This window comes from Physeter macrocephalus, chromosome 20, assembly GCF_002837175.3.
Source record: "Physeter macrocephalus isolate SW-GA chromosome 20, ASM283717v5, whole genome shotgun sequence".
Classification (NCBI taxonomy): domain Eukaryota; kingdom Metazoa; phylum Chordata; class Mammalia; order Artiodactyla; family Physeteridae; genus Physeter; species Physeter macrocephalus.
Genome location: NC_041233.1, coordinates 24,390,242 through 24,413,099, shown reverse-complemented (window position 1 = coordinate 24,413,099; position 22,858 = coordinate 24,390,242). Strand labels below are relative to the sequence as shown.

The following is a 22,858-nucleotide window of genomic DNA, read 5'->3' as shown; positions in this document are numbered from 1 at the left end:
GGAAGGAGGAAAGGAAGGAAGGAAGGAAGGAAGGAAGGAAGGAAGGAAGGAAGGAAGGAAGGAAGGAAGGAAGGAAGGAGAGAAGAAAGAGGGAGAGAGAAAGGGAAAGAGAAGAAAATAAAGTTATTAAATAAAAAAATAATTATTAACAATAAAAATTTAAAAAATAAAATTTTAAAAAAAGAAAGAAAGAAGAGAGCAACCAAACCTAAAAACAAATCCACCAATGATAACACGCGCAAAAAACTATACTGAAAAAGAAAACAAAAAAACACCAAGAAATGGACAGATAGAACCCTAGGACAAATGGTAAAAGCAAAGCTATACAGACAAAATCACACAAAGAAGCATACACACACACACTCACAAAAGGAAAAAAATATATATATAAAAAAAGAGAGAGCAAGCAAATCAATAAACAAATCTACCAATGATAATAAGCTCTAAATACTAAACTAAGATAAACATAAAACCAGAAACAAATTAGATGCAGAAAGCAAACTCCAAGTCTACAGTTGCTCCCGAAGTCCACTGCCTCAATTTTGGGATGATTTGTTGTCTATTCAGGTATTCCACAGATTCAGGGTACCTCAAGCTGATTGTGGAGATTTAATCCTCTGCTCCTGAGGCTGCATGGAGAGATTTCCCTTCTGTTCTTTGTTCGCACAGCTCCTGGGGTTCAGCCTTGGATTTGGCCCCGCCTCCGTGTAGGTCACCTGAGGAGGCTGGATCTTGTCTTTCTGGTGGGCAGGACCATGTCTGGTGGTGTATTTTGGGGTGTCTGCGAACTTATTATGATTTTAGGCAGCCTGTCTGCTAACAGGTGGGGTTGTGTTCTTGTCTTGCTAGTTGTTTGGCATAGGGTGCCCAGCACTGTAGCTTGCTAGTCGTTGAGTTGAGCTGGGTCTTCGTGTTGAGATGGAGATCTCTGAAAGAGCTTTTGCTGTTTGATATTATGTGGGGCCGGGACATCTCTGGCGGACCAGTGTCCTGAACTCGGCTCTCCCACCTCAGAGGCTCAGGCCTGATACCCGGTCGGAGCACCAAGGCCCTGTCAGCCACACGGCTCAGAGGAAAAGGGAGAAAAAGAAAGAAAGAAAACTAAAATTAAATTAAATTAAAATTTAATAGTTATTAAAATAAAAAAAATGTTAAAAATAAAAAAACAAAAAAGCAATTAAAAAAAAGAAAGAAAGAAAGAAGAGAGCAACCAAACCTAAAAACAAATCCACCAATGATAACACGCGCAAAAAACTATACTGAAAAAGAAAACAAAAAAACACCAAGAAATGGACAGATAGAACCCTAGGACAAATGGTAAAAGCAAAGCTATACAGACAAAATCACACAAAGAAGCATACACACACACACTCACAAAAGGAAAAAAATATATATATAAAAAAAGAGAGAGCAAGCAAATCAATAAACAAATCTACCAATGATAATAAGCTCTAAATACTAAACTAAGATAAACATAAAACCAGAAACAAATTAGATGCAGAAAGCAAACTCCAAGTCTACAGTTGCTCCCGAAGTCCACTGCCTCAATTTTGGGATGATTTGTTGTCTATTCAGGTATTCCACAGATTCAGGGTACCTCAAGCTGATTGTGGAGATTTAATCCTCTGCTCCTGAGGCTGCATGGAGAGATTTCCCTTCTGTTCTTTGTTCGCACAGCTCCTGGGGTTCAGCCTTGGATTTGGCCCCGCCTCCGTGTAGGTCACCTGAGGGCGTCTGTTCCCCGCCCAGATAGGACAGGGTTAAAGTAGCAGCTGATTAGGGGGCTCTAGCTCACTCAGGCCAGGGGGAGGGAGGGGAAAGGAATGCGGGGCGAGCCTGCAGTGGCAGAGGCCAGCGTGACGTTGCAACAGTCTGAGGCATGACGTGTGTTCTCCCTGGGAAGTTGTCCCTGGATCACGGGACCCTGGCAGTGGCGGGCTGCACAGGCTCCCGGGAGGGGAGGTGTGGATAGTGACCTGTGCTTGCACACAGGCTTCTTGGTGGCTGCAGCAGCAGCCTTAGTGTTTCATGCCCAGCTCTGCGGTCCGCACTGATAGCCGTGGCTCGCACCCATCCCTGGAGCTTGTTTAGGCGGTGCTCTGAATCCCCTCTCCTCGTGCACCCCAAAACAATTGTCTCTTGCCTCTTAGGCAGTTCCAGACTTTTTCCCAGACTCCCTCCAGCCAGCTGTGGTGCACTAGCCCCCTTCAGGCTGTGTTCACACAGCCAACCCCAGTCCTCTCCCTGGGATCTGACCTCTGAAGCCTGACCCTCAGCTCCCAGACCCCATCTGCCCCAGTGGGTGAGCAAAGCCTCTCAGGCTGGTGAGTGCTGGTTGTCAGCGATCCTCTGTGTGGGAATCTCTCCACTTTGCCCTGTGCACCCCTGTTGCTGCGCTCTCCTCCATGGCTCTGAAGCTTTTCCCCTGGCCACCCACTGTCTCTGCCAGTGAAGGGGCTTCCCCATGTGTGGAAACTTTTCCTCTTTCACAGCTCCCTCCCAGAGGTGCAGGTCCCATCCCTATTCTTTTGTCTCTGTTTTTTCTTTTCTCTTTTGCCCTACCCATATACGTGGGGAGGTTTTTGCCTTTTGGGAGGTCTGAGGTCTTCTGCCAGCATTCAGTAGGTGTTCTGTAGGAGTGGTTCCTCACGTAGATGTATTCTTTTTTTTTTTTGCGGTACGCGGGCCTCTCACTGTTGTGGCCTCTCCTGTTGTGGAGCACAGGCTCCAGACGCACAGGCTCAGCAGCCATGGCTCATGGGCCTAACCGCTCCGCGGCATGTGGGATCTTCCTGGACCGGGGCACGAACCCGTGTCCCCTGCATCAGCAGGCAGACTCTCAACCACTGCGCCACCAGGGAAGCCCATGTAGATGTATTTTTGATGTATTTGTGGGGAGGAAGGTGATCTCTACGTGTTAGTCCTCCACCTTCTTGAAGCTATCTCTTGCATGATTTATTTTTAAAAGTCATTTTGAATTGCATCTCTTAAAAAGTTTCATTTTCTAACTATTTGTGGCTGGCATATAGATATGCAATTCATTTATATATATTAACCTTGTATCTAGTAACCTTATAAAACTCACTTATGAATTCTAACCAATTATCTATATATGCTTTTTAAATTTTTCTATGTACAAAATCTATGAATCATGCCAGTTGTTTTTCTTTCCAATGTTTTCATCCTCTGTATCTTTTTCTTGCCTTCTTTACTGGCTAGGACTTCTCATTCAAAGTTGAATGGAAGTGGTACTTTTACCCTGTTCCCAGACAATGAAGGAACATTAGAACATTTCAAGTTCACTTACTCCCTCCAGATATATATGCTATTGTCATATGTTTTAGTTTTTTCTGTATTTTAAATTCCATAAGAGTTTATTATAATTATTTTATACATTAAATATTCATTTAGATTCACTCACAGATTTAACATTTTCATTGCTCTTCATTCCTTCCTGCTTTTTACTTTCCACTTGTGATAATCTTTCTGCACAAAGAACACTCTCTAGTATTTCCTTTTGTACAGATCTACTGGTGACAAGTTCTCTATTCGTTTGTCTGGAAGCATCTTTATTTCACCTTTATTTTGGAAGATATTTTTGCTGAGTATAGAATTCTAAGTTGACAGTTATTTTCTTTCAACACATTGAAGGTACCATTCCATTAACTTCTGGCTTTCATTTCTGCTGTTGAGAAGTCAGCTATCTAACAGTGACTCCTTTGAAGGCAAGCCTTTCTTCTTTTTCTTTGGCTACTTTTAAGATTTCTTCTTTTTCTTTGGCTACTTTTAAGATTTCTTCTTTGTCTTTGTCTTTTGCAGTTTTACTATTGATGTGTCTAGATGTGGATTTCTTTTCCTTTATATTGGTTGTATTTGATGGAATTCTTAAATCTATAAATTAATGTCTTTCATCATTTTGGAAAATTCTCAGCCACCATCTCTGCAAATATTGTTTCTTCCCATTCTCTCCCTCCTCTCCTTCTGAGATGCTAATAAAATTAAAAATATATTAGGCCTTTTCACTCTATCCTCTGTATCTCTCACCCTCTCCTATATTTTACTTCTTTTTGTCTTTCCATACTTTATTTTGAATGGTTTCTTCTGATTTATTTCCAGGTCACTCTATCTCTCTTATGTCTAATCTGCAGTTAAATCCATCCATTAAATTTTATTTCTAGAATTTTCATTTTTTTTTACAAAATCAAGTTATCTGCCAATATTCTCAAACTTACCTTTTATCTCCGTGAATCTAGTAAGTATAATTATTTTAAAGGCTATGTCTGATAAATCCAGTAACTAGATCTCCTGTCTGTGTCTGTTTTAAATGTCTACTGTTTCTGTAGGTGTTTTCCTGTGTATCTGCTTATTTTTAATTGTATGCCTAACTTTGTATTTGCAAAATTATTTGTAGAAATAATGTAAGGCTTAGGATAATGTTATCTCCTCCCAGGGATGATTAATGTTTTCTTTGGCCTGGAACCAGTGATATCAGCACTCTGGGATCACCAGCATTCTAGGACTACCTCAATCCAATTTACAAGATTGGGATGACTGAAAGATGAGCTACAGTCTCTGAGAGAGCCTACAACAGGTTCTTCTGTTCTACAGTAGTGGCCTTTAAAATTCCAACCAAAGCAAAAATGTTTCAACCTACTTTAGCAATCCCTGGACATGAATCTCTATGGCTTTGGTCTTTCTAGGTTATCAAGTATGGCTCAGCTTCTTGGCCTCTCAGCCTTATGCTCTTTAATCAATACAAATCCCCAGAGGAAAAAGCACATCTAAACACCAGCTTCACCTTCCTGGGACTTCTCTTCTTCTGGTTCTTGCCTGGTAATTTCTGCTATCTTGTTAGCTCTCTAGAGTCTACAGGCAGATGTGTTTTATGTTTTGTTTAACTATTTTAACATTTCCTAGTGGCAGCATTGTTCTGATTACCGAGGATGCCATAACTAGAAACAGAAGTAAATATTTAATTATTGATGATGATGGATAATGAATGAATAGTGGTTGAAGGGACTGTGGAAGCTTTTTAAAAGTGGATAGAATTGTGGTCTGAATCAAGTAACATTGACCTAAGGGATAAATGTTGGATTAAAAACTTGAGGGAAAGCCCTCTAGGTTTCATCTAAGTTGCTATTACTAGGCCATTTACCTATCTTTGCTGAGGATGTAAATGTACACACTAATTCAATTTATTCAGATCTATTCTATGCTTCCTCTTTTGGGCAACAAGCATTTACTAAGCAACTACATGCTAGACTCTCTTCTAGAAATTTGGTAATTTGATAATAAGTGAGAAGAGATACACATAGAGCTTGGTTATGAAGGAAAGAGAGTCAGAGAGGGAGAGTTTGATAACATAGGGAACACAAAAAATATACTGGCATAAGATTCTGGAAGGGGGTAATGGGATTAAGAACAAGTGGAAGAGCTAGCCCTGAGCAGGAAAATGCCACCTCTTATTTGAATTTAAGGAAACAGTGTGAAAGTAGGTATGGATACTATTAAACTCACAGGGTTTAGGAATTTGCAAGCTTGTATCTGTTAAGCTCAATTTTCCAGGAGAGGTAGGAGACAAAGTTAAATGTGGGATGAGGATCTTGATGTGAAGTCTTAGAATAACTAATAAGAGTGTTATGGGGGAAGAAAATCTAATTAGAAACACAAGCAGTGGTCCAATCCACATTATTACATGATTTTTCTCTAGCAATGTTCAGTAGCCTGGATACAGGATAAATGGCTAAATTTATCCAAAATTAGGAGTTTAGAGAGCATATATGGTGGAAAGACAATGGAGCAGAGATTGAACAGAATGACAGTATGGTCTAATTTGGACAGAAAAGGAAGCAACACATGAGGAAGGTGACAGAAAAAAGTTAAGAGAGATGTCAGGAGCCTAAAAGTTTAGGCATACTAAATTATTAGGCATGCTAATTTTTATTCTAAGTACGTCCTGAACGGTCACTGAAGTAGTTTGCTGGAGTAGAATATAAATGCTGGACGTTGGAATTGAGATGACAAAGGGTATTAAAGGCTAGGTCAGTGTTTCTTAACCTTTATTCATCATTGTTCCCTTAAGTTGCCTTTTTAGATATTTCTTCCTTAATTGCCCCTCCTCCCCAAAGAAGTTTTTTTTTAAAAAAATATTTAAATATTTATTTATTTATTTTGGTTGTGCCAGGTCTTAGCTGCAGCACGTGGGATCTCTGTTGCGGCATGCGGGCTTTGTAGTTGCAGCATGCATGTAGGATCTAGTTACCCCACCAGGGATCGAACAAGGGCCCCCTGCATTGGGAGCGTGTAGTCTTACCCACTGGACCACCAGGGAAGTCCTTCAAAGAAGTTTTAACACCACAAATATACTGTGTATCTGTTTATCTGTTGTAATATCTAATATGTTTTACTCCCCCAGAACCAATTTTCACCCCCTTGAGGGTGACCTCCCCTTTGTAGAAAACGCCTGGGCTAGGGGGCTGAATGGTGGTTCACATGCCTGCTGAAGTAACTTTGCTGAATGGCAATTCTTACTGTCAGGCTCCTTTTTCACATGATAGAAAATGGTACTCAGGTCGTCAGTAAAAGTCAATATTTCACTTGATTTTATGATGTCAAGGAACTTATCTTTTGAAAATTCTTTGGAACTTAATATACTTTTGGAATATATTTAGATTGCTAATAAATGCTCATTGAACAGTTTAAATGTTGTTGAACAGGCATTTTGTTTCATGGGTGTTAATTATGGATACTGATATGGGGAAGAATATTTAACATGAGAAACTCTATTTACATTTTATTTGGTCAATGTTTTCCTATTCACAAAAGACGGAATTGTTTACTACTGCTATTTTACAACTTGTCACTTGGGGGCAGCAAAAACGTTTAGGAATCACAGAAGTAGGACAGCATTTAAATAGTAGGACAGACAGGCACTGTATTAGGCATGGTAAGGAAATAAAAATTGAAAAAAACACCCGAACGCCTTGCCTCAAAAGATATCATAGTCTAGTAGAGGGGAAAAGACATTGAACATGAATAATTATAATACAAGATGGCATAGGATAAGTGAAATGAGAGGCACAGTGTGCTATAGGAATTCAGAAGAGGGACAGATCAAAGTTGGCTGCAGGGAAGTAGTCAAAGGTTCATGAAAAATAAGCATTTAAGTAAACCTTGAAATATGACAGGTAGCGATCTACAGGGAAAATCTTCCCAGTTAATAGAATGATATGAAGTAAGGAAGGAAGTGGTGAAAAACTCAGGGCATTTTGGGGGAAATACAGACTACACAGTTGACCCTTGAACAACATGGGTTTGAACTGCACAGGTCCACTTATATGTGGATTTTTTTCAATAGTAAATACTACAGCACTACACGATCCGCAGTTGGGTGAATCCCCAGATGTGGAATCATGGATATGGAAAAACTATGGATACAGAGGAACCATGATATGGAGGGCTGACTTTAAGTTATACATGGATTTTTTTACTTCACAGAGGGTTGACGCCCTTAACCCCTGTTGTTCAAGGGTCAACTGTAATTTGATGTGTTTAAAATACCTACTACATACACAGAGGAGCTGAGAGACATTTGGAAAGGACAGCAACCAGTTATGAATATTGGGCTAAGGAGTCTGGATTTCAATCGATAAAAAGAATCCATTAAAGGGGTATATGAGGGACAGTGACAGGGCAGAGGAAGAGGGAAAGAAATACGGACAGACATATACACATATGCAAGCCATGTCCAGAGGTGTGGTCAGATAAGATTGATTTGGCTGTCAGCTCTGTTCAGGTAGAGTGATGAACATGAGCCAGACATGGGATTAGGTGCTAGAGACACTGGGCAAACAATAGCAGGACACGAACAGTTTACTGTCTCTTCTCCACTAGACATATTTGGGAGGCCCAGAAAGGTTAAATAATACCCTTGGGCTTTCATTTTCCCACACAAAAATATGGCCATTGGTCTAATGACAACAGAAACAAAATGCCTATGTTCAACAGCGGCCATATAGAAATATAAGAGAAGCAACTCTCAGCTTTCTTCTGATACCTAAGAAAATAGAAAAGTTTTCTCATATCTCTCAGCTATTTCAAATACTTTTTATTCAAGGGAGCCTGGATCTGTGCTTGTATCACATATAGCAATAATAAATAAGTGATAATAAATCCTTCATACTTCCTAAAGTGACCATTATGGATTTCCAAGCTACTAAAAATACAGCACTAACAATAAAAATTAGTTCTAGACACTGATATTTAAAATATGAGCCTTGGTTGATAAAGAATAGAATAGTGATTAGATATCTAATTTTCACCTCTCTTCCATGAAGTAAAAACAACAACACACACCTATACTCCTAATATATTTAGAAGTAGCCCAGAGTTTAGTTTAACTATTTGATTAGTTATCACCAATTCTCCATTCCAAATATTCAGTAAAAACCAAAAGCTTGGGACTACACCATCTGACTGCTAAATTAATTACACAGTACATAAAAAGCCAAGCCAACTGAGCAAGTTATCCTACAGCTGACCACTCTTCTCCTTTGCCTTCTTATTCTATATCTTACTATAATAGTATTATGAATTTAATGGTTTATATGGCTCTCTTAATAGTCTGCTTGCTCCACGGGGGTCAAAGCCATGTCATATCTATCTCTCTATCTCTAGCACCTAGACTAGTGCTTGATACATAATTGGCATGCACGTGCATGTGCACATATGTGTGTTTGTGTGAGTATGTATAAAGGATAAATGATTACTTCAAGGGAACTGGCATTAGAAAGAATATGAGAGAAAAGAGAACTACTTTGACAACCAACATTGTGCTATCTCATGGAAAGTTACTTGAAGAAGAATTCTTACCTGGCGTGTCATTACAAAATATGCATACATTGCCATGGCACTTCCATAAGTGATGAAGTAGGTAACTGGCTCCATGATGTCCCAGGAATATTCCCACCAGGTAAGCCGGGCCAAAATGCCAAACTGTGTGGCCATGTAGGCAAGTCCACCCCATAGCACCAAAGTGGTCCTCTTCTCAGCTTTTCTGCTAATCTCAATTCGTACCTACAGGGCACACATGACTGGTCAACTGTAAATCATTTTGACATAGAACCAATTTTAAACTCTTATTTAAACTATTCAATGTTCACTAAAGAAACAGGGCTCGTAATCAAGATATAAGTTAGTCTCAATTCTAAGAAATACAGTTTGTCTTCCTAAATAATATCTGTAGTTTTTACTGAGTACTATTTTATAGGAATAACATTTTTGATACACTTGTGTTTTATGTTTCATCCTAGAAGTAGCTGAAAATATGGTGAAATTATGGGAGTGAATAAGTTAGTTTCAGCGGGTCTTTATCCAACCACAAGATTGCTTTCTTTGAAAGAGAAAAATAAAAACATGCCAATGTTCTCTCACTGTAGCGTACAAGATTTAATCTATCATTAGTTTTTTACTCAAAAGGTCTACTGGGGCAAAACAGCACAGTGAGTCAGAACATGGACTCTGGATTCAGAACGGCTGAGTTCAGGCCCTGATCTGCACATTACCATAACTTCATTAATGAGTTGTTCTGAGGATTAAATAAGAGAATACAAGTAAAATACTTAGGACAATTCCTAGCACATAGTAAATATTCAATAAGGGATGATAATTATTTTGCTATAGTTGGTACATTAAAAAATGTTTTACATTTTGAAAATACCAGATTTAAATTTCATCCCCCCTCACAACAGTTCCTCAAATTTAATTTATCCAACATTTCTAATGGTCTTAAATTTAATGAAAACAACCGTGAGATATGTGTTCCTTACTTTTAAAGAAATCAGAAAAAGCACAGTATTAAGAGTATTTGTTCCCTTCCTTAATCTCTAATATAGTCTGGTTTCTTAAAATGGAAATACTTGTATTTTTATTAAAAGAAAAAAGGATGACACATGTTCATTGTAAAGCACTTAGGAAAGTGTAAAGAAGAAAAATCATTCATAATCCTACTATTCTATTAGCATTTGGGAATATGTTCCCTCTAATTTTTTTCTGTGTGTGTGTGTGTGTGTTGTGTGTATGGCTATATGCATAATACACTTAAAAAATGGATCATAGTATGCACTAATATACACATTGTTTTGTAATTTACCTTGCATAAAATATCACGAAGTGTTTTCTACAGAGTATTAGATCTACACGATTGTTTTTAACAGTTGCATAATATTCCATATAATATTAATTCTTAAGTTGGCTAAAATGATTATCCACCTCACTTAGAACCCTTCTTGATCAGCAATTATTCCAATCTTTGTTGTAAAAGTTGTAAGTCTGGTTAAGGGCAGTATATTTAGATCTCAAAGCTCTATGTCCATTATCAAGGCTCCAAACTATTCCTTTTTAAGTCCTTTCTTAGCTTTAATCAGAAGCTTTTTATGATTCAGTTCCCAAAACTAGTGGACTAGTTTGATTGACACAATGCAATCACACAAAACTCGGAGGGAAAAAAGGCAAACATATATGCTCTGGAAAAAATACTGGTGAAGAGAAAAGTGTGAAATTTGAATCTGCACCTTTTCCAGGGGCGCCAGTTGTTCTTTGAGATCTTCTAATCTTTCGATAAGCTCCCTTTCCTTGTTTAACTGGTGCTGCTCGATGCACAAAGTAGTGTATAACTGCTGGACCAGTGTCTTTACATCGTTCAGTGTTGCTGCGTTTTCATAGCTTAAGAGGTCTGAAAAAAAAGATTACATTTTTAAAAAAATTTATGCCTTAAATGAAGAGTTGCTATTCCTAGGGCTATTAGTGATAAGAACAAGGCAGATTCATCTACTATAGAGGTCCCACCTTCAATGTTAAACTGAAGGAAAGGGATAGTTCCTTTTTAAAAAGGAAGAGTCTATAAATCCTAGAAAGTAAGCTCATATTTGGGCAACTTGAAAATTCTGAAGCCAGCATCCACCATTATATTCTTGGAAGTATAAGTGCTACAAATGAGGCTACAAGTAATAATAATCTTCATTAGATAAAGACAAAAAATTTAAAGTAATATGTCAAAAACTAGTAGAGAGGTTTAGAATTAATCTGATTATCAAGCTTATTAAAATTCTGATCTATAATTTATCTGTGGTCTTGCCATTTTAATTGGTCATTTTTTCCCCGTAGTAACTAACACTTAAGGAAAAAATATACAGTATTTCAAATTTGCAAATACAAGGGTATAAGTAAAAATACCATTATCCTAATAATCTTAGCCCCTATATACCTTCCCCCTAGCATATCAATTTTTATTTATTCCCGTTGGGCAAAGACACAGAATAGCTGTATGGGTCTCAATATCAAGCTTGAAAGGGCATGAAGTTATGAGAATAACTGAAAAGGTAAAAGATTAAATAATTCTTTGATTCAATATCCTCTTCTGTGAGTAGCATGTGCTTCCAGAAATCTAAAAATTATGTTTTGAAAATTTAATAAAAAGTCAGCTGATCTCAGCTGTCAAATAACTTTTTAAAAAGCACCAGAAGTAAAGCTTTTGTTTTAGAATCTTATTAGCCTTAAATGTGACATTTTGTTAGCTATAGAAGAAGGTCAGCCTTTTTCTAAATCAAAATAAGCCACAGTCAGAATTAGTCATGTGTGTATTTAAAATATTCTTCAAGGATGTCCTTTAGTACAGTTATCACAGAAATTCAAATAAGGGTAGTAAATTGGATTAGAGAAGAGCTGATATAGTAAAATGGGATACAGCACCTAGCATAGTATCTTGCATGCTTCAATGAATGCGTGCTGCATTAATGCGAACTGATAAAAGCAAGAACACTTTGAGTTCTACAAGTCGTCTATGTCAACAGAGTCTGCTTTGCACTAAAGTTGCAGCTCACATTCACATATGGTTCTACATTTTCCAAAGTTACAAAAAGAGAAAACTGCACTCTAGAATGTCATAGTGAAGTGGTAGAGTCCATGCCTCCTGACCCCCAGGCCTGGAACTGAGTTATGAGGCTTTTACTATATCAATATTAATATTTCTCCTGCAAGCTCAGTCCTCTTTCTTTTTTTTATTATTTATTTTTTGCTGCGTTGGGTCTTCGTTGCTGCACGCGGGCTTTCTCTGGTTGCAGCAAGCGGGGGCTACTCTTCGTGGTGGTGCATGGGCTTCTCACTGCGGTGGCTTCTCTTGCTGTGGAGCACAGGCTCTAGGCTCATGGGCTTCAGTAGTTGCAGCACGGAGGCTCAGTAGCTGTGGCTCATGGGCTCTAGAGCGCAGGCTCAGTAGTTGTGACGCACGGGGTAAGTTGCTCCGCAGCATGTGGGCTCTTCCCAGACCAGGGCTCAAACCCGTGTCTCCTGCATTGGCAGGCAGATTCTTGACCACTGCGCCACCAGGGAAGTCCTCAGTCCTCTTTCAAAAAGATAATTTTTTAGGTAGGTATAAATTATCTATGGTAAACAAAATCCTCTCACATATATTATCCCATATTTATCCTCATGGTAGCATATAATCCACAATTTATAAATGAGGAATTTTGAGTCCTAGAGAGGTAAGATTAACAAACATTTTTGTATTAGGTACTGATCTATTCACTATAGAGGGGAAAAAAATCAAATATGAGGTGGTTTCTCTCCTTAATGAGGTCTAATAATGATATTCACAAAGCTGTACGGCTAGCAGGGAGTGGGAAAAGATCTTCTGACTGGTAGTCCAATGACTTTTCTATTCCATGTCCTTTCTTTTTCCATTTCCACTTTCAATACCATAATTACACTGTATTTGCTTAGAAATCCAAGGAGGGAGAAAAGGAGGGAGGAAGGGAGGAAAGAAGGAAGGGAGGAAAGAAGGAAGCAAGCAAACAAACAAACTAAACAGACCCTCTCCTCTTCCTTTTCCTAATGAAGCACACACGTTAATGATCAAATATGTATTGACAATCATAACCTGAAAATGTATAAAATCTGAAATCAGGCTTGGTATTTGTTTTATAAAAGAGTCTCTATTAGACTGTCATTCATCAAAGACTTATTATTTTAAAATTAATATTCATATTACAGGTTCTGCTGTGTAGAAAATTTATTTTTTATATCAGTCTTTTCTTTCATGGCTTCTTCTGTGTTTTATGTTATGGGTAGAAACATATTTCTCACTCCAAGTTTGTAAAACTATTTCTCTTTTGATTTTTTTCAGTATGATAAATTATAAAATAAGCAGCTAAGTGAATGATAATATGTATTCATACAATGTAATACATAGCAGCTGTGAAAAAGAATAAGGAATTCTTTATGTTCTGGTATTTTAAGATCTTCAGAATACACTGTTAGGTAAGAAAAGCAGTTTAGTGGTTTTATACCTTGACATCTAGTTAAACTGCAATTATGTTTCCCCATATATCCCAAATTCCCCCCAATTCCCTGTATGGTTCTGAATTAGAGTTAGCCAAAAGAGAGATTCAAGTGAGGTTTTAGAAGGCAGAAGTGAAGCAGAAGCCATCATGCTCTGAAGGTTGTCGTTAGTAGTTAGAGACAGATGCAGAGGTGCCTGGAGATGCCAGTGTGTGCCTGCTCTCCCTGGCTCTGCATCCAGCTCCTTTTTCTCAACTGCCACCTCTAATGATTAACAGCAAATCCACGCCCACAGCCAGATGCAGCTTTCTAGAGCTGTGCTGTCCAAAACAGTAACTGCTTGCCGTGTGTGGCTATTTAAATTTAAATTAATTAAAATGAAATAAAATTTACAATTCAGTTTCTCAGCCATACTAGCCACATTTCAAGTGCTCAATAGGCACATGTGACTGATGGCTACCATATTGGACAGTGCAGAAATGGAACATTTTCATTGTCACAGAAAGTTCTATTTGATAACACTGTCCTAGGGATCTCTCTACCAGCCCTCCTTTGCTAATTCTTCTTATCCTAGTAGTTGGACGCACTTGAATTTCCAGGTTCCCTGACAAGCTCTGATTTGTCCACATGTGCCATCACTTCAAAATTAGTAACTTTTCTCTGATCTTCCAAGCTCCCCTTTACAGACTCTTACTTCTTTACCTTCATCTACAACTGTACAAAGTCTCATTCCTATAATAAATCTTTTATTCCACTTTATTCACATGCTTCTGCTTCCCCAATTGAACCCTGACCGACATGAACAGTATATGTATGATATGCTATTATCTGCATGAAAAGGGAAAAGAGATTATGCATTCACACTTGCTTATGAATGCACTGACTCTCTGATAGGAAACAAGAAACTAAGAACAATGCTTGCTGGTAAGAGGAGAAAAGGGTGGCTGTGAAACAGGTATGAGAAAATCTTTTCGCATATATTCTTTGACTTTGGGAGTTGAACATTGTAAATGCATTATCATTCAAAACAAATAAAATTTAATGTGCTACAACATACCTTCAAACAGCAATGAAAAGACTATAATATGATAATTCATAGGAGATCAATCTCACAGATGTCCAATTCTAGACCTGGCTGAACACAGAGTTGTTATCTTTCTGATCAGTAAAGCCCTGGCAAACTCAAGAGACTTAGCTTTATTTTGTTAGATTTTCTTGACAGGAAGAATATGCTTCCAAGGTATTGTCATGGTGGAGGAAAACAACCACCTCAAACCCTTGACCCTGAAAAATCTGCCCACCCATCTGGAGATGAAATTATAGGAAGAGAGAAGGTAAATCTGTTAATGGCTTAACAAAAACACTTCTGGATGATCCATGTATGCTTCACTAAAAATGCAATTAAGATGTTTATTAATGTTTCTGCACATGCCATCAGTGCCAGGATAATTAAGGTACACAAAGACAGGGAAATGTGCAAAAATAATGGGGATTAAAAAGTCTTTTCAGCTACTATAATGGTTTGGGAAGGATTCTGGCTATCTGAGTCTCTGATAAGATATTAATTATAGTTGGTATTTGGTTTGCCTGTTCAACATTTTCTCTCAATTACTTACATTATTAGGAGAGGAGCAAGGTCTCCAATATCCTCTGGATGGATAAATGGGGGAAAGGGCTTAGTGTTGCCAATCAAGATGAGTCTCCTTAGCACAAAAACTTTCAACGACCAGTGGTCACAGGGGAATCCAGCCATATACAGCTTTGGTAACCAAAAGAATGCAATGGAACTTGCAACTAGCCTTGCTGCTATGACCTGCCCCCTTGTTCCATTTCAGTTTTTTCCTGCCTCTTCCCTCCAATTTTGGCATTATGTACAAGGGTTGTCAGTACTTAGGTATTTGTAATACCTATGACTGCCAATCCCACATAAACATCAAACATGGCTACATTAGCTCCTATATGAATAAGCCCTCTAGCCTCAGTGCCTGGTGAAGTATGTGAAGTTAAGGTTTACTGGTGCACAACATTCATAGAGCATTTTTAGCTCTAAAGTGCTATCATGCACAGGGAAAAGAAAAATAGGAGAGAAAAGCGAAAATTAAAGGGGCGTAAGCAATGAGTAGAAAAAAACTGTGTCAAAACTTAAAAAACTATTCTGGAAAAGTTTTCCTTCATTAACTATTATAACTTTTATTAGATAAAGTATATTTGTTCCATCTGCTCCATGTATATATAAAATCCTAGTGTTCTTCTCATTATCTAATACCCAAACCCTAGTGCCTTCAACTTCTTTTTTCCATTTAGCTTTTTCAATAAAAACAGTTACAATGTGGGGAAGAGGAATATGTTTACTCATCTGTATGATCGGCATCCCTCTCAAATACAGAAATTCAACTGTTCTCTTACTCACTGCAGCTGACAAACAGTGGTGACTTGGAGGAAGATAATATGATGGAAACAAAATGAAAACCTATTTTATGTTTATTTCAAAAGAAATAAGGTTTTTTTTTACTATGTTTTAAAAATTGAGCGGAAAGTGTTTATGAACTTAAAACAGTATTATTTAAGCTTTGTGAAAAAAGTATATAATGACATAATTGCTCACTGACTAATAATAACAGAGCTGAGAGAGATTTGATGTCTGAATTTAAATATTAAAATGGTCTTTTAAAGTTTTATACTAATGCTACTATTGAGCTTACCAAATTTCATACTTCAAATTACAATTATCCCATGAATTACAGACTTCTGACCCTTGCAAACTTCACATTCTAATTGACTTCTAGGGAAGGTGGATAGATATCCCACAGTTCTGAGATACAGATAAAACAAAGAGCTGTAAGGCTGCCAAACTGATTACCAGAGAATCAAATATAGTTTCTCCCCTTTTCAGTTTCTACCTTTACTTTCCTTATTCAATTTGAGAATAGTCCTATTTAAAAAATTAAAACTTTCATTTCTCTTTTAAAAACACAGTATTAGACAAGATGGATGGAATTATTCATTGATTAAAATACCTCTAGTTGTTTTTTTTTTAACATCTTTATTGGAGTATAACTGTTTTACAATAGTGTGTTAGTTTCTCCTTTACAACAAAGTGAATCAGTTATACATATACATATGTTCCCATATCTCTTCCCTCTTGCGTCACCCTCCCTGTGCTATGCGGCAGCTTCCCACTAGCTATCTAATTTACATTTGGTAGTGCATATATGTCCCTGCCACTCTCTCACTTCGTCACAGCTTACCCTTCCCCCTCCCCATGTCCTCAAGTCCATGCTCTAGTAGGTCTGTGTTTTATTCCTGTCCTACCACTAATCTCTTCATGACATTTTTTTTTCTTAGATTCCATATATATGTGTTAGCATACGGTATTTGTTTTTCTCCTTCTGACTTACTTCACTCTGTATGACAGACTCCAGGTCTATCCACCTCATTATAAATAACTCAGTTTCATTTCTTTTTATGGCTGAGTAATATTCCATTGTATATATGTGCCACATCTTCTTTATCCATTCCTCTGTTGATGGACACTTAGGTTGCTTCCATCTCCTGGCTATCGTAAATAGAGTTGCAATGAACATTTTGGTACATGACTCTTTTTGAATTATGGTTTTCTCAGGGTATATGCCCAGTAGTGGGATTGCAGGGTCATATGGTAGTTCTATTTGTAGTTTTTTAAGGAACCTCCATACTGTTCTCCATATACCTCTAGTTTTTGACAACATAAATCTTTATTTTCCTGATTGTTATACTTTATATAAGAATATATTAGTCAACTTTTAATATTTTACTAATGCAGTAGAGAATCAAAATAGAATGAACTCTCTAGGAAATTCACATACACACACAAAAATTGAATATAATGCCTTTAAGGTCTATCCATGTTGTTGCAAATGGCAGGGTTTCCTTCTCTCTCATGACTGAATAATATTTTAGATACACACACACACACACACACACACACACACACATACACACACACACACACAGACACTACATCTTCTTTATCCATTCATCTGTAGATGGACACTTATGTTGTTTCCATAGCTCAGCTATTGTGAATAATGCTGCAATGAACATGGGAGTGTAGATATCTCTTTGAGATTCTGATTTCATTTCCTTTGGATATATACACCAAAGTGGAATTGCTGGATCATACAGTAGTTCTATGTTGGTCAAAGGGTACCAATTTTCCAATTATAAGATGAATAAGTTCTGGGGATCTAATGTACAGCATGGTGACTATAGTTAACAAAACTGTAATGTATACTTAAAAGTGGCTAAGAAAGTAGATCTCAAGTGCTCTCATCAAAAAGAAATGGTAATTATGTGAGATGATGTAGGTATTAACTAATCCTGTTGTGGTAATCATTTCTCAACATATAAGTGTATCAAATCATCACACTGTATACTTTAAACTACACAGTGTTATATGTCAATTATATGTCAATAAAGCCAGAAAAAAATAAAGAGCAAATTTAAAGAACAACAACAACAGAAAAACTGAGTAAAATAAGGCCTGTACTTCTGTTATTTTAAAGAGAACGTCTAGTCCAAGAATCAGGGAATAAAGAAGAAAAACATATTAGTATAGCTAATATATAGCTAACAATCCTTGGTCTACATGTTCAATTATTCCAACTTAATAAAATCTGATTCAGTAATGTCTTACTATTTAAAGGATTCTTTAACTCATTTAACTTGCTCACTATAGGATGACTACCTAAGTCAATGGGGTATACAAAAATCACAGTGCCTTCCCTCTGATCATTTGAAAAGAAAAGGAATGAAGAATTCAGAGAAGAGAATAATCACTTCTGGTTGGCTGGGAGTAAGAAAAAGAAAGAATGGGATCATGAAAGGCTTCATGGAAGAGCTGACATTGATGATTTTGACCTGAGGAAATAGGAGGTTAGGAAGAAAAGAAAAAGGCATCTTAGAGGAAAGGTGAGAAAACACTGAGATGGCAAAGGAAAGAGCAAAGGAACTAGAGGGTGGAGGAAAAGTAGGCATCTTTTAAGAGGAAAAGAGAAAAACTTTAAAGGTAGATGTGGACCAGATTTTGGAGGCATTCAATACTTAGGCTTTTACTTAGAACTTTTTCTACATTAGACACAATTCTCAAAAGCAGAATGGGAAATAACAAATGTCCTAGGAAGCTGATGGAGGGGGTGGTGGTGGTGGAAGGGGAATTAACAACAGCAGTGAGTGACAATGAACATCCAGGGCAAAGAGAGAAAGATGACCAAAAGAGACACACTTCAAAATGTTATTTTAGAGAGCTATTTAATAGCATCAGTACTGTGCAAAGCCATATCGGAGTGTGGGGTGAAAAGAAAAATCAGTAAAACTAACTTTGTCTTTATTTAAATTTTTGATATTTTGTTTATCATGGATTTTTTGCATTAACTTTGGTTTTTAAAAGTAGTTCATGAAAATATTTGATTACTGAGTTTTTTGGCACCGGAGGCAAATATCCCATTTTTTCGCATAAAAGCATATTCTTGTCCGAAGTTCCCAAGGACTATAATTGTACAATAATTGACTTTCAAACTGCTAACCTTGAGCCATCAAAAAAAGGGGTTAATTCCTGTTACAAATGTTTAAGAGGACAGGGAATTCCACAATTTTTTAAAAAGATTCCCCCAATAACGTTATTAAAATAATATGACTTTTAGCTTGTATGGAAGGAAGGAGTTTAAGTTATGTAGAACACTCATTTATACGAAACAGTGACAAGAGCCGATAATAAAGCATTCTGGTGTCTATGTTTTAGTCAGTGTACTAGCAAAGTGCTACCTATATGTAAAACTTTGACTGCTCTTTGAACACTGTCTGTTTCTCAAGTTTACCCAGGGGAAAAAAAGTTCTTTCCAAAAGCCGTTCTCACATTCCTCTGACCTTATCAAGGTTACTTGTTACCTCTCTTTGGTGGTCGTACATGATACGTTAAGTCATTAATGACCAGTTTAAAGTCGTCAAGGAGGAGGAGGTCTATCCCTGTTGAGGCAGCAACTCGAACGCCATCTGTGAAAATTTAAATGTGAAAATTTTAAGGTCATATGTCCATAATCATTCAAGAATGGTCAGGAAAAAAGCAATCCTCAAAACAGATTTTAAAATTATGTCTTCTCGTTTAAATTTCAGTTAACTTTTTGCCTTACCCCTAAGTTCTATGCTAAACAAAACTTATACTATCTGAGGCTTTTTGTTTTCATGGCAATCTCCTTGGTGAAGATTTAACGTGTTTTTCTGGAAGAACTTTATGAACAAGTGAAATAATTACATAGATGTACAGGTGTCAGCTGGAAATCTAGGGTCACTGGGTGAGGTGCATGGATGTCTATGATGGAAGTTGGTTGAGTAAAACACCCAATGTTTTCTAATATATGGTACTTTGCAGTATAGTTAACGATTAGTTGACAATAATCCAGTAGGGGCAGATGCTAGGGTTAGCAAAGTACACCAAGCTGATCTATTAATTATATTACAAGATGAGTTGAGAATTAAGAATATTTAAAATATTTAAACTATAGAAATGTGGCAAATTAGCAACAACTGAGTAAATCCAAGGGTAAATAGGTACTTACTGTACTAGGCTTTTACGTTTTCTGTAGGTTTAAAATTTTTCAAAGTGAAAGTGGGAAAAATGTAAGGCACTTAAAAAATAAATAAATGAAATGGGTATCATGTCAAATGGGAATTTTTAGTGCCTTATTTTATATTATTTTCAAACCATATATCTTTATTTTGTAAACATTTATGTGAAAGACCTAAGAAGATTTAAAAAGAAGGCCTAATATTTCATATCTTCAGAGATGATGGCTCAATTACTAGAAAAGTTTATTCTACACCTAAGGTAATGACAAAAGGTCTCAAAAGTATAAATGTGATTGATGGTTCATCTTTGCCCATGGCATTATATGTGAGGTGCTTTTGAATGAGATCCCTGTGTATATACCCTTGCTAAAACTGAGCAATCATATTCTGAAAACTGGGAGAAAAATCACTGTCTCTCTTGACATTTGCTAAGCAAAAGATTGTGTCCTAAAGTTAAGAGCATGGGATTCTTTTGCAGTGGTGTGTGTGTGTGTGTGTGTGTGTGTGTGTGTGTGTGTGTGTGTGTGTAAAAACAATTTGGAGTGAAATGATGGGTGGGTGGGAATTAATAATGAAGGTGTATGCCCAGTAGTGGGATTGCTGAGTGGTATGGCAGTTCTATTTTTAGTTTTTTAAGGAACCTTCATACTGTTCTCCATAGTGGCTATATCAATTTATATTCCCACCAACAGCGTGGGAGGGTTCCCTTTTCTCCACACCCTCTCCAGCATTTATTGTTTCTTGATTTTTTGATAATGGCCATTCTGACTGGCGTGAGGTGATACCTCATTGTAGTTTTGACTTGCATTTCTCTAATGATTAGTGATGTCGAGCATCTTTTCATGTGCCTCTTGGCCATCTGTATGTCTTCCTTGGTGAAATGTCTATTTAATGGCCTATGTGGGAAAAGAACCTAAAAAAGAGTGGATATATATAAATGTATAACTGATTCACTTTGCCGTACAGCAGAAACTAACACAACATTGTAAAGCAACTAGGCTCCAATAAAAATAATTTTAAAAAAATAATGAATGTGACTATACCTGGTGAATAGATTGCAACTCTGTCAATTCCCCGATCCTCTTCTTGTAGTTGTCGTAAAAACACACCAACAGAGTCTGAGATAGGTTTGAGTGTGAACTGGCAGCGTTCACGCCGGGATGGTAGCCTCACAGATATCACAGGTAACCCATTTTGATACACCACTGTCACATCTGAATGAAAAAGACCCATAACCATATGATAATTAGATTTCATTATAAGGTAAAGCGACATTATTAATCTTCTTAAATGGGGGTTTATTATTATCAGTGTGGCTTAAAATGTTTTCTAAGGTTCAAGAATATGCCCTTTAGCTTTAGTTGAAGGTTATTCCAGGAAATGGCTTATGGAAGATCATACCTATCACACAATTCACTTTGCAGAAAAAAGAAAATATGCAAAGGATTATCTTTTAAGTGGGTCAAGGAGAGGCTTTCCCAGGAATTTAAGGAAAAGTTCTTGGTATTGGTGAATACAAACCCTGAATCCATTTAGTAAAATTTTATTAAGTAGCCAGAGATTGCTGGGCCAAATGCTATACCCTGTAGGAGGTGGCTCTTGGGAGCCAGAGCTTTTTTAAGAATCTGTGGGGAATGACATGTGAAAGTACACTAATAAGTGAGACTTACTCCAGGACAATCAACTCATATTTCTGTAGTACATATAATATTATATCCAAGGTGCTTGATAAGTAAGCATTCTCTTATACAATTTGGACATATTATGATATAATAAAAAACAATTCCTTTTAAGTTCTCTTGAACATTTTCCTGAGGTTAGCAAGAGGCCAAAGCTCAACTTTTGGGATTTACTAACAAAACATTATTAAGGGAACCATTATCATAAGCTACACAACTGAAAGGATTTTCTATAACAGAACGGCACAGAATTACTTATTTCCTTATCTTGTTCCTTAACAGTCTTGATTTATAGAACCTTAGTCCCTAAAACAAATGTCAGAATAACTCTTTCAAAATAATTTTCAAATGAATCTTTTAATAAATAAATTTTGAACCAGAATTTTTTACACAAGCAACCAAGCATTTAAAGATGATAATTTAGGGATTTCCCTGATGGCACAGTGGATAAGACTTCGTGCTCCCAATGCAGGGGGCCTGGGTTCAATCCCTGGTCAGGGAGCTAGATCCCACATGCATGCTGCAACTAAGAGTTCACATGCCACAACTAAGGAGCCCACGTGCTGCAATTAAGGAGCCCACCTGCCACAACTAAGACTTGGTGCAACCAAATAAATGAATAAATATTTAAAAAAATTAATAAAGATGATAATTTATCACTAGTCTGTGAAAGGAGAACAGGGTTTGGAATCAAATCTGGTATGGGATCCAGCCAAAAGTAATAAATAAATTAATTTTAAAAACCCACTTAGCATGCTTTAAGATGAGTGATGTTTCTTTTTTAAAAATATTTTTTAAATCAATTAATTAATTAATTAATTTTTGGCTGCATTGGGTCTTCCTTGCAGCACGCGGGCTTTCTCTAGCTGCGGCAAGCAGGGGCTACTCTTCGTTGAGATGTGCAGGCTGCTCATTGTGGTGGCTTCTCTTGTTGTGGAGCACGGGCTCTAGGCGCCCGGGCTTCAGTAGTTGTGGCTCGTGGGCTCTAGAGCGCAGGCTCAGTAGTTGTGGCACACGGGCTTGGTTGCTCTGCGGCATGTGGGATCTTCCTGGACCAGGGCTCAAACCCTTGTCCCCTGCATTGGCAGGCAGACTCTTAATCACTGCGCCACCAGGGAAGTCCCTGATAATGTTTCTTTATTAGCTTTTTTTAAGAATCAAAAGATACACTCTATAAAGTTTTTAAGGATTCGTATCCCTCAAAATTGAAAAGCCGAGAGGAAATATACATAGAATAATGT

At 37.3% G+C, this 22,858-nt stretch overlaps 1 protein-coding gene across 1 annotated transcript in view; it reads right to left on the bottom strand.

Moving 5' to 3' along the window:
• MCU (mitochondrial calcium uniporter) overlaps window positions 1-22,858 on the bottom strand; it is a 218,962-nt gene that overhangs the window by 12,418 nt on the left and 183,686 nt on the right. The window contains exons 3-6 of the mRNA XM_024132166.3: window positions 20,982-21,152; window positions 19,261-19,365; window positions 10,572-10,732; window positions 8,872-9,075 (exon numbers count right to left, since the gene is read on the bottom strand). Coding sequence (XP_023987934.1) covers window positions 8,872-9,075; window positions 10,572-10,732; window positions 19,261-19,365; window positions 20,982-21,152 — 641 coding nt within the window. The remainder of the gene's footprint in view (window positions 1-8,871; window positions 9,076-10,571; window positions 10,733-19,260; window positions 19,366-20,981; window positions 21,153-22,858) is intronic.